This window comes from Schistocerca piceifrons, chromosome 4, assembly GCF_021461385.2.
Source record: "Schistocerca piceifrons isolate TAMUIC-IGC-003096 chromosome 4, iqSchPice1.1, whole genome shotgun sequence".
Classification (NCBI taxonomy): domain Eukaryota; kingdom Metazoa; phylum Arthropoda; class Insecta; order Orthoptera; family Acrididae; genus Schistocerca; species Schistocerca piceifrons.
Window position 1 is genome coordinate 471,812,601 of NC_060141.1, and position 16,459 is coordinate 471,829,059.

The 16,459-nt window shown below is 43.7% G+C and overlaps 1 protein-coding gene across 1 annotated transcript in view; it reads right to left on the reverse strand.

Moving 5' to 3' along the window:
- The window catches only part of LOC124795923 (methyl farnesoate epoxidase-like), a 160,555-nt gene that overhangs the window by 132,911 nt on the left and 11,185 nt on the right, over window positions 1-16,459 (reverse strand). The window contains exon 2 of the mRNA XM_047260003.1: window positions 8,846-9,100. Within this exon, the coding sequence (XP_047115959.1) occupies window positions 8,846-9,100 (255 nt within the window). The remainder of the gene's footprint in view (window positions 1-8,845; window positions 9,101-16,459) is intronic.

A 16,459-nucleotide genomic window follows, 5' to 3' on the forward strand; every position in this document is an offset into this window, starting at 1 on the left:
ATATGATGTTGTGTAACAGGCGTCGCTGGTAAAGGACTATTAATGTACAAATCTAAAAACCATAGTACCAAAACTTCCAGCACTTGTCGGTCACTTCCTTGCAAGCAGTTCACTTTCTTACGTAATGCAGACGCATTCATGATTTGCTTGTGATTATATTTGACACATGACCTATCAATGTCTTCTTCATTTATAACATCTAAATAGGCAATCATCAGCGCCTCTGGCAGACTGACCTCATCCCTACACTGATAGGAACCATAAACTCTCCATTTCTATTACTACACTGTGGCACACATCTACGCACGGAACAATGGATTTTATCTAACTCTTCGTTTCTTTGTAGTGGTTCTAACACAAACAAAACCTCTTGCGACACATCAGTATCTGCAGGAATTTCTGTACCTGGTGGTATGTTAACATGGAAACCAATATTTAGCTGGCATGTTCACAATTTAGTTGCCAACATCTTCATGATTGGTGTACCTTTAAACATTCTCTCGCTTGCATTTGTTGTTCGTAGTGGAAAAAAGTTTCAATGAGTTCAGTTGTGTGCCACAAAGAACGATTTTCGCGTGATGTTTATCAAGAAAGTCTAGTATGACGATTGCAGAATAATCTTCACCAACATTCCCCAACTCTTCTATGCGTTCTTGAAAACTATTAGCTCCAATGTTAAAGTCAAATTGAGTTGTTCTTAATGGCTTCACGTAGTTGTCATCTACTCCAAGTAAACTGTATCATGGATACAAGTGTCTTCTTGCCTGTGATCCAGACAAATGGCTGACGGGTGTGCATCTGGGTCTACCAAATCCCTATGTCACTTGCCCTGTACTAAGCCTAACAAACAGCATTCTATCTCTGCATATGTGTGTGCAGTGCTAAATTCTAGTGGGAAAGCCTTCTGACGGGTGATGCATTCCCGTTTGTGTTTAACAGACGAATTTTCTGGTGATTTTTCCCTCGTTTCTTATTCCTACACCAACTCGACCACACTCATAACAATGTCGTTGGCGAAATTGCTTCTGCAAATGACTCTTACATACACATCTGTAACATCTTACTTCAGAGGTGAAGGCCCAATGGTCATTACCTCCTTTCATAGAAATATCGATTTCTTCCAGCTAATAACTTTGGACGGGTCAGACAGGTTCTCCATCCTGACTCTGTGGTGTCAGGATGGAGAATCTGAGCCCTATTTTCAGCTTCACACAAGGTAACTGCATCAGCTTATACTCATTGTGTCAGCTCATATGTCTGTGCATTAGTCACTCACATCCTATCCGAAAAAAAATTTCATTTTCTCATTAGGCTTCTGCAACAAATTACTCAATTTCTCTCTAAAAAAAAAACTCACATTGTTTTCCTTTGGGAAGCGTTGACTCAAAACGTAATCAGCTCCTGGAACTTTCCTGCCTTGCTAAGCCTCTCATAATAGATTATATGTGTTTTAGCTTCACCCATTGACTGCAAGGAACCCATATGCAGTGAGCTCCGCATGGCTCGTATCCCCATCTTTTACACCCTATCTTTAACGTACTTCCAACTCACTACGTTAACTTAAATTACTACTGTCACTGAGTTGCTGCTTTGCCTGACTGTGAGCGGTGTTAGCAGCGCGTATCGATATAGCCCCTCTCGTAGTATCTTTGCTTGACTGCTACTACTTCCTGGTAGTCGTCTGTCGTAAGCCAGTTCGGGTCGCGAGTTCGGGCTGCCAGTCAGTTGGAACGTGTCTGGAGCGCAGTCCAGACCTGCCCGTCAGGGAGTTATAATGTAGCACTAGGGCAGTCGGGTTGGTGCAGCAGTGCGGTCTACGTCGACATGGCTCGCCTGACCATTGCCGTCACGCATCAATTGAGCCGGGTCACGGTCTTGGTGGATCGTCGGTCGGTCGCCCTACCGGACGACGCGTTTTGGTTAGCCGATCGTTCATGAGTCGGCTGAGTGTGAGTGTGCATCGACTCCCGATTTGTCTTCGTGCATGCTTAGTTACTGTTTGGTATCATTCAGATCTTCGTGCAAGTGTTTGTCAGGTTGTTTGTGTGTAGTTGGCGTATTTGCACTGACGACTATTTTAGATGTTGTCGTCATTCTGAGAGGAGTCGGAAGGGTTGCTGCGGACCGGGGAAGTTATCTCCGAGCGGTGCAGTCGGCTGGGTCCGCTGGTGGTCCCTGCGCAGTGTCGGAGCGTGTTTGGAGCTGTCCGATTGCTACGAGCTTCGTGTTTCACTGACCCAGGACGCCAAAGTTGAGTAGTGGTTTCAACTACCCAATCCACGTCCATTCATGTTGTGGTGGTTCGTTTCGGTGGTTCACTGTTGGGGAGGTTTTCCTGTGAGCAACACAGAGTGTTTCTATTGCTGAAATTTAGCCGCCATGCGATGCAATTAACTATATTGGTTGACTACAATTCGAATGCACCAGCGGAATTTTCTGCATTGTGGCCGTTAGTGTTCCGGTTACCTGCCCTGGCCACTAACGCAATTTCAGGCAGCATCCTTTCCTCACCTGTTGTCGCTGTCCAACATTGTATGTAATTTTGACAGCTAATACTCGTACATACTTCGCTGTGGATTATCACGTTCGTAACCTTTTGTGTTTGAGTTCTTATGTACTGATTGATGGCAAGCAAGTCTTTGTATTGGTCGGTCCGTGGCTGCCCCGTGGTTGGGTTCCGACGGATCGAGTGTAGTTGGGCTGACCACCTGTCTCACCTAAGCGAACGAGGGCAGACCGACATCCCTGGAGGCTTCTGAGTGCCGTCGTCTTTATTGTCTTTCGCACCGGTGTTTAATTATTTGTTTCCAGCTACTTAAAATTTAAGGATTATGGTTATATTTTATTAAACATTTTGGAAAATTAATTGTGGGCTTTCAGCCTTGCAACTTTATTCTTGAAATTATCTTCAAGCTTAAACATTGCTGCCTTATGCCTTTAAAAGATTATGGTAATTTTTTTATAAAGTTTGATACTTAATTGTGGCCTTCAACCATTTGTATTGCACTTTGCATATGTTTGTTCAATCTACCTTGCCTTGAGGCTTTCCACCTAGCTGCGATATATGTTTTTTAATCATTTTATTTGCTATTTTAACTGCATTTATATCTTGTTGATTTTAAGATTTCTTGTTTGGAGGTCTTCAGCCGTGAAAGAGTTGCATTTGGTAAAGGTTCGGCTATGTGCCGGTTTGGTTGTAAATGTGTTATTAAATTACAATAAATTACAATTAGAAGGTGAAACTGACCCCAACCTTATTTGGCCCTTTCCCCAATCCTAATTACCTGTTCTGCTCAGCGGGTTTAGCGGGCGTTTCATGCAGACATGTTTCATTTATTCATTTGCACAATTCCGCAATATCTAATATGGCTGTAACTAACAGTTACGTCCTATATTGATTTTCCAGAAAAAGGCATTATTAAATTTGCTGCTGACGGATCGAAAAAAAGGGGAGGGTGCACTTCACACTGTCTTAACTTCTCCTGACTGCTGTACCATAGCTTGTGAAGTGTCAGCTTGCTTATGTAGCTCTAAATGAAGACCTGCTCATGGGCTTTTACTCGCTCATTTGAAGTAGTGAAAGCTTCACCCATAGTAGCAGCAAGTGTTTCGACCACTTTTCAAATTATGCTACTGCCAGTACTGAGGAAAGATATGGGAAAACTACACTTACATTACACTGACAGATACAACAAATGAATACTTACCCCGGATCATAGCCCAGTGTGACTGAACAGTCCTGCTCCAACTGTTGAAACTTGTCTACAGATGTCACATGTAGCTGGTACAGATTTAGTACATGGCTACTCACGGCCTGATAAGTTACAAAATTTTCACCTCACTGGCGTTAAATACATTTGCCTGGTATTTCATGTAAGGAATTAGAAATCTGCAGGTTCCTGGGGTTTAGCAAACGACACTCTGAGTATGGAATTAATGTCCCTACGATTCGACATGACCACAAACGATTAGACTTTCAGAAAACTCAACAGGAATATGCTTCATTCACTGCACTGTGTAGCACTAGAGTGGAGGTCCAGACGGTTATGACGATGATGGCGTAACGTGATCCTGCTATGGGCTGCGTCCACCGACTTAAACATTTCTAACGCTAATATGTTGGCGCCTGGATTAAGATCCGTGCTGTTGTCGGGATGACGGAGCATAGAGTGCGGTGGAGCAAGACGACTGGCACGCTGAACAACAACCATGAAACATTAACGGCACATGAATTTATCAATGTAAAGTTATAATCGTGTATTCTTCTCTGTGGCGGCGCTCAGGCCAGCGGCAATGGAGCGGGTGGCCTCAGAAGTGTCTACTCTGTCCCAACAACCTTTGGAGGTCATCGTCGCGGTGGCGTCCATACACGTAAACATGGTGTTGGGAGGGCGGGTAGCGGGTCTCGGTGGCGGCCAGCGTAGCTCGTACAGCAGGCACTGCTGCTGAGGACAGCGACGGCGTATTACCAGAACACTCTCGAGGACGTCGAAGGGGTGTGCTCGAGTACTTTCTCAGCGGCTCTGATTGTGACATTGGGCGTTAAATTGGCTTGGCTTGTCTTGGCTTGGTGTTGGCAATAATAGATCTCTGTTGTCCAACAGTATGCCGAAATTTCCTCAGTTGACAACAGAAAATTATTTCAAATGACAAAGAATATCTGTTGCGCTATACTGAATCATACCTTAAGGGCAGTCGGATCATATTCTAATATTATCCTTTTTGGGCTTTATTTATTTAGTAAAAGGGGCATCTTTATTCGGGGCAAATTTATGTGGAACTTAATGACCACTACTGCAGGATACGGGCGTTTTAATTTTTCAGACACCATACAGTCTGGCCTCATCCTGAAGATTGGTTTAATAACAGCAATGCTTTATTGTACATGGTCCTATGTCTTCGGTGTGTTCTTGCCTCTTCCGGCCACGGAACTGACTCACCACGTTTAACGGGGATGAAATCTTCCTTTTCGTCCCACACGACGTGTTGTCCCACAGTGTTTCCAGGAACCATTTATTGCTAGATCAAACTAATTATCTGTACTTTAACACATATAACACCAGTCGTCAGCCTCGATTTGGCCCGTGAAACACGGATAATATTGTCACTGCTCATATTGCATTAATCAGTCTCCAGCAGCAATCCAACTCCACTGTTTTGCAAAACGTAAGGACGAGATAGATAACGTAGCATACCATATCAACTACTCGAGTATGATGTCAGAGATCTCATGTTGGCAGAGATCTCATGGTGGTCATAGCGCCAAATTTGGCTGTTCCCGCAACAAGAGGCAAGTTGCAGGGATGGGAAAAGACAGTGTACGTAGATCAGCGAGCAGTTACGGTGGACTGTGGCCGTTCGTTACATCATGGCCTGACGTAACATCTGGATGGTTTCACAGGGAATTACACAGGGAGAAAAAACATCTGGAAACTGGAAGAAGGACGAAGTATGACGAGTGTAGCCCGGAGTTTGGTACTGCTCACAGCATTGTTTCAAATGCATAGGGAGCGTTCCGAAGCACGGACACTGTTGCCTTAAGGAGAGGAATTAGATGGTTCAAATGTTTCTAAGCACTGTGGGACTTAACATCTGAGGTCATCAGTCCCCTAGACTTAGAACTACTTAAACCTGACTAACCTAAGGACGTCACACACATCCATGCCCGAGGCGGCATTCGAACCTGCGACTGTAGGAGCCGCGTGGTTCCGGACTGAAGCACCTAGAACTGCTCGGCCACAGCAGGAATTAGTCAGCCGCAATCAACTACAAGAGCAGATGACCGCTGCATTGTGTAATGGGGAAGAGTGAACCCGCCCAAAGAGTGGGTGTAATTGCAATCACATTTAACAGGACTGCAAGGCACGCTATCTCGTGCTTTACAGTGCCCGCCGACCAGTACGTTGTTTTCAATTGGGATTCGCACATCAGCGGCAACGTCTGCGATGGTGACACGAGCATTGCAACTAGATCAACTGGAAGTGTGGTCCCGTGTTCTTCTCGGATGAGAAGAGGTTCAGTATGATTACGCTAGGTTAGTTTCTCTCTATTTCTTACATGCTCCTTTTGTCTTGTTGTGTAGCTGATGACCAATCTGTCGAAAGAGCTGCCTAACATCATTCCCGTACCCCCTCTTTGCCTCGTGTGTGAGTAGAGATTCTGGACGCACCCTCATATGGTGAGTGGTGGGACCACACAATTTACCCAAGAACATTGTCAAATATGATAGGGCTGGTGGTCCAGGTGTTTTGGTGTGGAGAGCCATAATAATGCATGGGCGCAACCTATAGTACTATATTAAGCAGGTCTTTCTATTTATAGTCTAAGTTCCATCGAGCTATGTTACTTGGCAGTGGCACATCACGCGAAAGTGATTTTCGTCCTTAAGACTTGCACACCAGCGTTCTTTCAGAAGACTCTCAGATCCGGTCACTAGATTGAAAAACAGGCACCACAAACAGTCACTACGCGATCACCAACTGGCCTCCGAAATCTCCATAAACATCACATTCTAAAGTCGAAAATGAGGACACACACAAAAATCCACTTCAGGCTTCCATCGGAACAAATGAAATTTATTGCTTCTTATAACACCTGGAGAAGTCCGTCTCTTTATCAAATATTACTTCCATATAGCTGATTTTACAAGGTACTGATATAAGCCTACCTCTCGCTCATTAAGTCACACCGCCAAGCCTTTCAACATCTACGCGGTAAACACACTCACCAATTCTTTCCGTTTTCTGTAGCAGAACAACTCCTTGATCGCTGAGTATCTCTCACTCCCATCAAATGAAACTATATGGTTCCAGAGACCTTGTAAAGTCTCGAACATCTGAGATGTATATAAGCAGACTGAAGCGACAACTGAAAAATTGTACCAAGGCCGGGATTCAAACCTGACCTCCTGCTCACTGGGCAGATGCGCTAACCACTAAGCCACGCAGGCACAGTGGCTTTGCACGGCTGCACGGATTACCCTATCGTCCGTCTGCATATATACATCATAGATGTTTGAGACTTGGAGAGGTCTCTCGAACCATATAGTTTCATTTCATTAAAGCACCTTTGCATAGGTTTCAGACAGAATCCCCCATTTCGTTCGATGCTGAAGTGATATTCCAATACAAATGGAATGTTGCAGTGTTGTTCGAGTGCTTGTCAGTAGTGGACAAAGCCTGGAAGTGATGTAGTACTGTGACTACAGAGTAAGCTGGTATTTTCACATTAATAAATCATTGCAAGACCTGAAAAAACGATAAATAGAAAAAAAATACACTCTAAGGAAAAAATCATGCACCATGAAAGAACATCAGTGGTTGTGAGGTGCATGTACAGACAAATAAATAATTACGATTTTAGAAAAAACTGAAAGATTTATTCAAGAGAAAGAACTTCACAAACTGAGTAGGTCGGTAACGCATTGGTACACATCGGGCCTTTACGAAAGCACATATTCGGCTTGGCGTTGATTGACAGGGTCGTTCGATATCTTCCTGAGTGACATCGATCAAGTATTCAGTCCAACTGGCGCGTTAGCTCCTCAAAATCCTGAGCTGGTTAGAGGGCACTGCCGCCCAAGGTAGGGTTTCGCAAGCATGAAGATAACCAGCAGAAATTCTCGCCGCTTACAGGCGGGCATTACCTTACTGAAAAGTAAGCCCAGAATTGCTTGCCATGAAGAGCAACAAAAGGGGGCGTAGAATATCGTCAACGTATAGCTGTGCTGTAAGGGTGCCATTGATGACAGCCAAAGGGGTCCTGCTATGAAATGAAATGACACCCCAGACAATCAGACCTGGTTGTCAGGCCATATACATGTAAAGTAGTCAGGCTGGTATCCCATCCATGTCCGAGGCGTCTCCAGACACGTCTCTGCTGCCCATCAGGTCTCAGTTCGAAGCAGGACTCATCCTGAAAACAGTTCTACTCCAATCAGTGAGATTCCAGGCCGAAGACGCGTCTGGAGACGCTCTGCACACTGGTGGATACCAACCCGACTGTCGCCCGCCATATGGTCAGACAGCCAGGAATGATGGCCTAGAGTGCCATTTCTTTTCGTAGATGGACCCCTTTGATTGTCATCTGCTGCATCCTTACAGCACAGCGGTAGGTGACGATATTCTACCTCCCTTCATGACAAGCCATCTTCGCCTTCCATTTCTTCAAGGTAATGCCCACCTGTTTATGGTGACAGTTTATGATGCTTGTCTTCGTGCTTGCCAAAGTCTACTTTGACCAGCAAGGTCGTCGAGTCTCTCTCCAACTGAGAACATTTGGAGAATTCTGCTTAGGGCCCTCCAAAAAGCTAGGGATCTTGACGATCTAACGCACCAATCTGACATAATTTGGAACGATATCCCTCAGGAAGAAACCCAAAAAATCTATCAATCAATGCCAAGCCCAATAACTGCTTGAATAAGGGCCAGAACTAGACCAATACATTATTTACTTAGTCAATTTGTGAAGCTCTCTCTCTTGAACAAATCAGCCAATGTTCTGCAATTGTAATCATTTGTTTCTCTATACATGTACATCACATCTACGAACTTCTTTCATGGTACATCGTTTTTTATTTGTCTTCAGCTGTACTAGTACAGATTGGGATCTAGACCCATTGCAGGCACTTATCACTGAGCCACAGCATTTGTGTTTTGTTTTTTAAATCGCGACCACTAGGATGACTCCTATGTCGATTCTGTATACCAGTTTGATATTTGGTTGGTACCAGCTTTAGTCTCTGTTCGTATGTTTGTGATAACAGTGAAGCTGAACACCTTATTTATCGCTTTACTTTTAACTACTTGTAGTAATGCTACATTACATGTAAAGCAGTGCAACTCACCCTTTCTCAGACCCAGACTGCGCAGGTACGCGAAGAAGTTCTGCGGCCGTCCTTCAAACTCTGGTCGCGTGAGCACCTCTCGTATGAGGCTTCTGGTGGAGACGATGACGGTTAGGTCACCGCCCAGACGAAGGCCCACCACGGGCGACTTGTACTTCTGGGCGAGATATGTGAACGCCTGGTACTGCGATCCCAGTTTCTTGCTCAGCTGACGGACGCCAGGGTGGTTGCCCACCAGGGGAAACCACGTCGGACCTAAGGAGGCACCCAGTAATACATATATAGTGGCGTCCAATAACAAGTGAATTTCAATGCCTCAGTGAAATGCCTGCTTAGTAGGTAGTCGATTAATACTGTCTAGCTAACCTAATGTGATCAAAAGTATCCGGACGCCTAGCTGAAAATGACTTCCAAGTTCTTGGCGCCCTCCTTCGGTAATGCTGGAATTTAATATGGTGTTGGCCCATCCTTAGCCTTGATGACAGCTTCCATCCTCGCAGGTATACGTTCAATCAGTTGCTGGAAGGTTTCCTGGGGAATGGCAGCCCATTCTTCACGGAGTGTTGCACTGAGGAGAGGTATCGATATCGGTCGGTGAGGCCTGGTACAAAGTTGGCGTTCCGAAACATCCTAAAGGTGTTCTATAGGATTCAGATCAGGACTCTGTGCAGGCCAGTCCATTACAGAGATGTTATTATCAAATAACCACTCTGCCACATGCCGTTTATAATAAACAGGTGCTTGATCGTGTTGAAAGATGCAATCACCATCCCCGAATTGCTCTTCAATACTGGGAAGCAATGAGGTGCTTAAAACATCAGTGATAGTGCCACGCAAAATAACGAGTGCAAGCCCCCTCCATCAAAAACACAACCACGCCACAATACCACCGCCTCCGAATTTCGGTGTTGGAACTACACACGCTGGCAGATGACGTTCACCGGGCGTTAGCCATACCCACACATTGTGTACCGTGATTCATCACTTCACTCAACCTTTTTCCACTGTTCAATCGTCCGGTGTCCACGCTCTTTACACAATGTGAGGCGTCGATTGACATATACCGGCGTGATGTGTGGCTATGAGCAGCTGCTCGACCATGAAATCCAAGTTTTGTCACCTTTTGCCTGACTGTCATGGTACTTGCAGTGGATCCTGAAGCAGTTTGGAATTCCTGTGTGATGGTCTGAATAGATGTCTGTCTATTACACATTATGACCCTCTTCAACTGTCGGCGATCTCTGTCAGTCAAGAGACGAGGTCAGCCTTTACACTTCTGTGCTGTACGTGTACCTTCACGTTTCCATTTCATTATCACATCGGGAACAGTGGACCTACGGATTTTTAGGATTGTGGAAGACTCTCTTACAGACGTATGACACAAGTGACACCCAAGCACCTGACCACGTTCGAAATCCGTGAGTTCTGCGGAGCGCCCCATCCTGCTCTCTCACGATGTCTAATGGCTACTGAGGTCGCTGATATGGAGTACCTGGCAGAACAATGCACCTAATATGAAAAACGCATGTTTTTGTGGATGTCCGAATACTTTTGATCACAATGTATCTTTTATCTTATACCGTTATCGTATTGAAAGTACAGTGTGCTCATGCACATTCGAACCGAAGTACGCATCCAGTCACATTAATGTCATCAACGCCTATTTTCGACGCCAACATGCAATAACCACTCAGACAGCAGATGGCAGCTCTAACAATGAAGGGTATATGAAGCGTGCCAGTGGGACACGGAAGAAAAAACAGTCATAGTCGCATTGTGAAAACGGAGCGATTTATTTGACGTCCAAAAGAGCATGATCGTTGGCTTTCGAGTCAGAACTGGAAGTGTTTGTGAAACTGCTAAGTTTGTTGTTAGCCTGTCGTCGTGGTTAAATTATTCCGTGAATAGCAAAACAGCGCTATCGAAAACCGACGTCGTGGTAGCTGTGGTGCACCATGGTCCATAGATGACAGAGGTGGGCAGTGGCTGCAGAGACGTGTATGAGTGAAAAGACGTGAATCTGTTAAGCAACTGAGTGCCCGGATGAACCAAGAGGCCAACAACCGTATCTCCTGTACGAACGTTCGGCGAATGTTGCAGATTATGCACCTCCACAGCAGGCGTCCTGTTCTAGCACAGATGTTGACTGCTGTTCATCAGAGATAAAGACGGCAATTTGCAATTCAATACCACAACTGGATGTCCACAGAGCAGCGACAGGTGACCTTTCCGGGTGAATCACGTCTTACGCTCCATCGGACAGATGGCCGTTGGCATCTACGGATGAAACGCAGAAAAATAAACACGCTACAACAATCGTCAGATGGTTCCAAGCCGGAGGAAGGAGCTTTATGGTGACTCTCCCTGAGTGATCTCGTCATTCTGGAAGGCACAACGGATCAACGCAGGTATGCATCTAACCCTTGGGACCTGGTCCGCCCCTGTAAGGACCTTATTTTTCTCGGCACGATTGGCATCTACCAGCAGGACAGTGCAATATGTCACACAGATCCCAGTGTACGTGCGTGGTTGGAAGAGCACCGAGATGAGTCTTCTGTATTCCTCTGGCCACCAGACTCCGAAGATGTGAACTGAATCGAGAATGTGTGGGACCACCTACTCTCTTCCTGCGTGTCTCGCAGTGGTATGCTCTTCAAAAGGTACGTATTCAGTCTTGTGACACGTGGTGGTAATGTGACTTGACAGTGGATAAAATGTTGTGTTCAAATATGTATTCACTAATGAGGCTCCAGCAAACGTTCAGCTATCTTACCGTTGCACATGTACAGGGTGAGTCAGGAGGAGAGGTACATGCTTTGAGACGCGATAGTATTAGTGATTCTGAAAAAAAATTTCATACGGACATAGGCCCTATTGCGAATGGTTTCCGAGACAGAACACGTTTAATATCACTTTTGTACGTTTTTCGTTAATAACTCGAAACCGGACACTCCAACGAAAACATGTCTCAGCACACAATTAAACTCGATGGCTCTCGATCTTCCACCATAATCAAGTCCATCAACATGAGGTAGCAAATATGAGGTAGCCAAGGAGGTGGAAACTTGGGTTCTACTACGCCAAGACTGCTTGGTGGCTACAACAGGAAAACACAATTAATTAGCAGGAGTACAAAATAAGGAAGTATTTATTACTTAATTTTGTTGTAGTCCATGATCTGTTGGCTGACAAATATAGCAGACGCGACTAGACTAAGCGTCTGTAGATTGACAATTTACAAGTCACAAATCTTGCAGTGACGAATTAATCTCTATTAATCTTGGATGTCGAATCCGATGAATTTGAAGACTGACATGGAACTGGGCTACAAAGATTTGATGGCAGCAATGACTGAGCTGCAGACGATGACTGACTAACATCGGCGTTGGCTGACCACTGAGCGCGGCTACGTACTGTAGACTGGCACAACTGCACTACCTCCTGCTACACATGAAGTGGCCTCTTGGCGAGCACAAGTACTGCGACTGGCTGTGTACTCTTTGGCTAACACAGCTGTTCTTCTGTTCCGTTTATCTAGAGAATCGAATCCGGCGGATCGATATCGCAGGCGGCGGTGTGGTCGTATGACTGACGACATCACACAACTTAATTAAATTTGCAACAAGAAAGGTCCTATTTATTTTTTGTCTAGGACTAACAATTTGCGCGAAGAGATCACGAGAATATTGGAAATCTCCCGCGATGAGCGTACGCTGTAGCGTAGGTACTTTTTGTAGGCCAATTTGAGGGTTTTCCGACTTGATATACCAAAAGAGTCTTCTATCAAAATGTTCGTCTCAACCTCCTCTATACTACTGTGGTACGTTGTAAACAATGACAGTGAATAATACAGAAAATAAATAGAAATGTACATTAAAAATGTTCTCTCTCGGAAACCTTTCGGAATAGGCCATATGTCCACATCAAGTTTTTTGGTCAGATTTACTAATGCTGTCACCCGTCAGTTCACGTACCTTTCCTCTTGACTCACCCTGTTTATGACACTAAAACAAATGTTTCCTACATACAGGGCTTTTCATAGTACTTGTATCAAACGCCTATAGGTGACAGATTACGTCACATGGAACACCTTTTGTTAAGAACACCATGTTCGTTGACGCTTCCCGCCTACACTTGACGCCCCTGAGACGTGGTATCGAGAAGGCAATGTGGGGTGTGCTTTTTCAGCTTGTGTTGCCTATAAGCTAGTCAGCTACTCTGCGTGAAAGGTGGTAGGCCGAGTAAAATTATAATTCCTGATTCGCTTCTAAAATAAGTTTCTCCTCACAGAGACACTAATTCCTAAGGTCTTCTTGTGAAATTCGCTCTGTCAATTTACCGGTTGGTGGACCCGATAGTTCGGTTAAATCTCGCCTTCTCTGGACCGGCGAATACTAAGGGTGCCTAGTGTTGCCAGCAGCATCAGCGAAAACCTTGTCTCCAACAAAAGTTGTTCCCCCGATGTGATCTGCCGACTGTAGACGTTTCTTGCAAATACTTTGAAACACCTCGTGCAAAATCATTAATACTACTCACAGTAAAGACATTACCAGGCCGTGAAGGAAATGTATTAGACTGTACAGGGAATACGATGCAGAATAGCCCCTCTGGTAGCTCATGTTAATCGATGATTTCTTTACTGTGATAGAAAAGAGCGAAACACAGTTCTATTTACCAAAAGATAAAAGAAGTCATGCACAGAATTACAGACCACTATTGGCAATGTCAATTCGTTGTAAGACGTTAGACCGTATTCTAAACTTGGACATAATAAAGTAGTGGGTGGGTGTAATTAAAATGCAGCTATTCACAGAGATCCAGTGTGGGCTGTAATTATCATAATGGCAGAGAAACTTGGTAGATATTCTGATACGTTAGTGCGGAATCGATTTATGGTGGAAAAAAAAATAGTTCCACTTTTAAACATCAGGAGCAAATCTGGTGCTGTGAATGCAAGAAAGACGTATAGGAATGTTTTTGTACGTCCATCCTTATGGCAGGAGGTCTCTGGGACGACGGGCGTTTACTATTGTGACAAAATGAAAGACCTGCAGTTGTTCTTATGACTTTATATTATTTTGTTGCAACCGGTTTCAATGCTTCAATGCGTCATCTTCAGACTGTTGTTGATGCGATACGGGTTAATATCAGCCCCATATATATTACATCAATTGCCAGCATTACTCGATACGCAGGTAATGTGTCTGGCAGCTGACGGTTGCAATACTGACATTATCTGCGTATCCAGTAATGATGGCAACTGATGTAATATATGTAGGGATGATATCAACCCGTACCGCATCAACAACAGTCTGAACATGACGCATTGAAGCGTTGAAACTGGTTGCAACAAAATAAAATCATAAGGGCGGATGTAGGTGTTTTGTTTTGTCACAAAAGTATAGAAATGTTTCCATATGTAATTGGACGTGGGCAGAAAAGATCAAATAAGTGAGAAATACACAATGTTGATTTTATTATTAACCGCAGCTTACAGTTTGTTCAGTATGAGTAACTGTGACGTCGACGAGATTCTGCACCCGTAAAACGACGGGATCAAGGATTGCTCGCAGCAGTCCCGGTGATATCTGAGCAACGTGTCAACTGAAGTTAGTGCTCGTCATTCATCTGCTTACACCTTCATCTACGTGACAATATTAAGATCTCTGGGAGAACTTGACATAACAAAAAAAAAGTCTTCATGTAAAATGTTATAATCCAAATGCCAGAGAAGGCAGATCTTAGTTTGACCCGTGTAAGCCTCCTCATCTCCACGTAACTACTGTAACTAAGCTGCACTTGAACCAGCTTACTACAGTCAAGGCTTGGTCTCCTTCTACAATGTTTACCGTGCCGCCGCCCCACCCCCCCACCCCCGCCTCGCTCACCCCCCCCCACCCATACACACACAGACACACTTCCCTCCATTATCAAATTAAATATTCCTTGGTGCCTCAGGATGTTTTATTTAAATCGTGCCCTCCTATGCTATACAGCAATGGATCGTTACAGGTAACGAGCAAATGTCACACCCATGGACTTATGAATCTAGAAGTATAAAATGACAAAATGAGTGCACTAAATAAAGCTCAAATAAAATGTACTACTGTATTACTTCTTAAATATTTTGCGTGGTGTTACATCGATTTCCTGTTTGAAGCACAAAACTGTTTTACGTATAAATATGATTTCTGGATATTATCAAACTCAATGGAGTAAAAAAATATTTTTCAAGTCTGAATGCTAATAAATGCTTTCACTAGGTATTTTTATACACTGAATTACGATAGTTAGTCTTTTTTTTCTAACAAGATGTCAACTACAAGCCAAAGTTCGAGTAACATCGACTTGTGGAATTTCTTTGAAATTACGAAATGAAAAATCACCATGTAGCCTATAGAATAACTATCGGACTACTTTAATGCAATTTGGAAGAGGTGCGAATTCCGTTTTGCACATAAATTTCATTCAGTGATTGGCTGTGAAGCCGACCAAAAATTCCTCCCACAAAATCTTCAATTATTACAATGCTGACGGCCAGTTTTACTAATTATTTGAAGATGAAACACGACTCAGGATACGTAAATAATGCACACGACTCTCGGTGGCTAATACTTTGTTTTAAAATCATATTTCCAACTTGAATACACTTGTACTAATCACCAACGAATAATAATAATAATAATCTCAGTAGGAATCTCAAACGAAATGAACGATTTTACATAGGTTCTTCACATTATTTTATACTTTTACGGAAGAAAAAAATTAAGTCGGTTACCACATATTCTGCGTCATTGATCTGGTTAACTTTCAGTTCTTTGCTTTGTCACTTAGCCATCTCAGGCTCTTTGCCTCTTTATTCATTACAATTTCTTACTCCTAAGAAAGGAAACATGAATAAAAAATACCAAAAATAAGTCTAGAAAAGAGGTGCCACAAAACATGCTTCCGAACTTACTTAACAACAGAAACCTGAAAATGGCAACATCCAAGCTTGCTAAAAGCGTTTGTGTAATCAGTTCCTAGAAATGAAGAGATTAGCACAAGACAGAAATAAGTGGAGTGGCAGCACAAAAAACAGTGGTACTTGACTATAAATATTCTGGTTTGTAACTTGTCGTGTGTAAAATAAGGATAGTGAAAGTCAACATTGCTCTTTTCTGTTTGTCATGAGTACGTTGCGTCAAGAAACAGCACTGCGTCAGACAGCAATAAGTGTCATGTCGTAGCTGACCGCTCGGAAAATAGAAATAGATTTATCGGATGTTTTCCCATTGGCACGAAGACTAATTTTTGGTGTTTACGTCATCCTAGTAACGAAGGGGTCTTGACATAAACATGAAGAACGTTAGCGATGTTGCTACGGCGAGTGAGTCTAAGGCCAAGATGTCGTAATGGCGAGGAATAAGAACTGTTAGTACTGTTTGCGCGTTGCTGACGTCGCACAGGAGATATAGTAGACACATGACATTCAGCTCATTGAGAGTTACCGTTTCCTAACGAGATTTGGAAAATAACGAAATTGATGTACTGTCAGGCAACAGTAGACACGCAAGTTTTTAGGGTTCCGGCCTCAACTTGTAGAAATGGAACCCTTATAGTTCACTTTGTCGT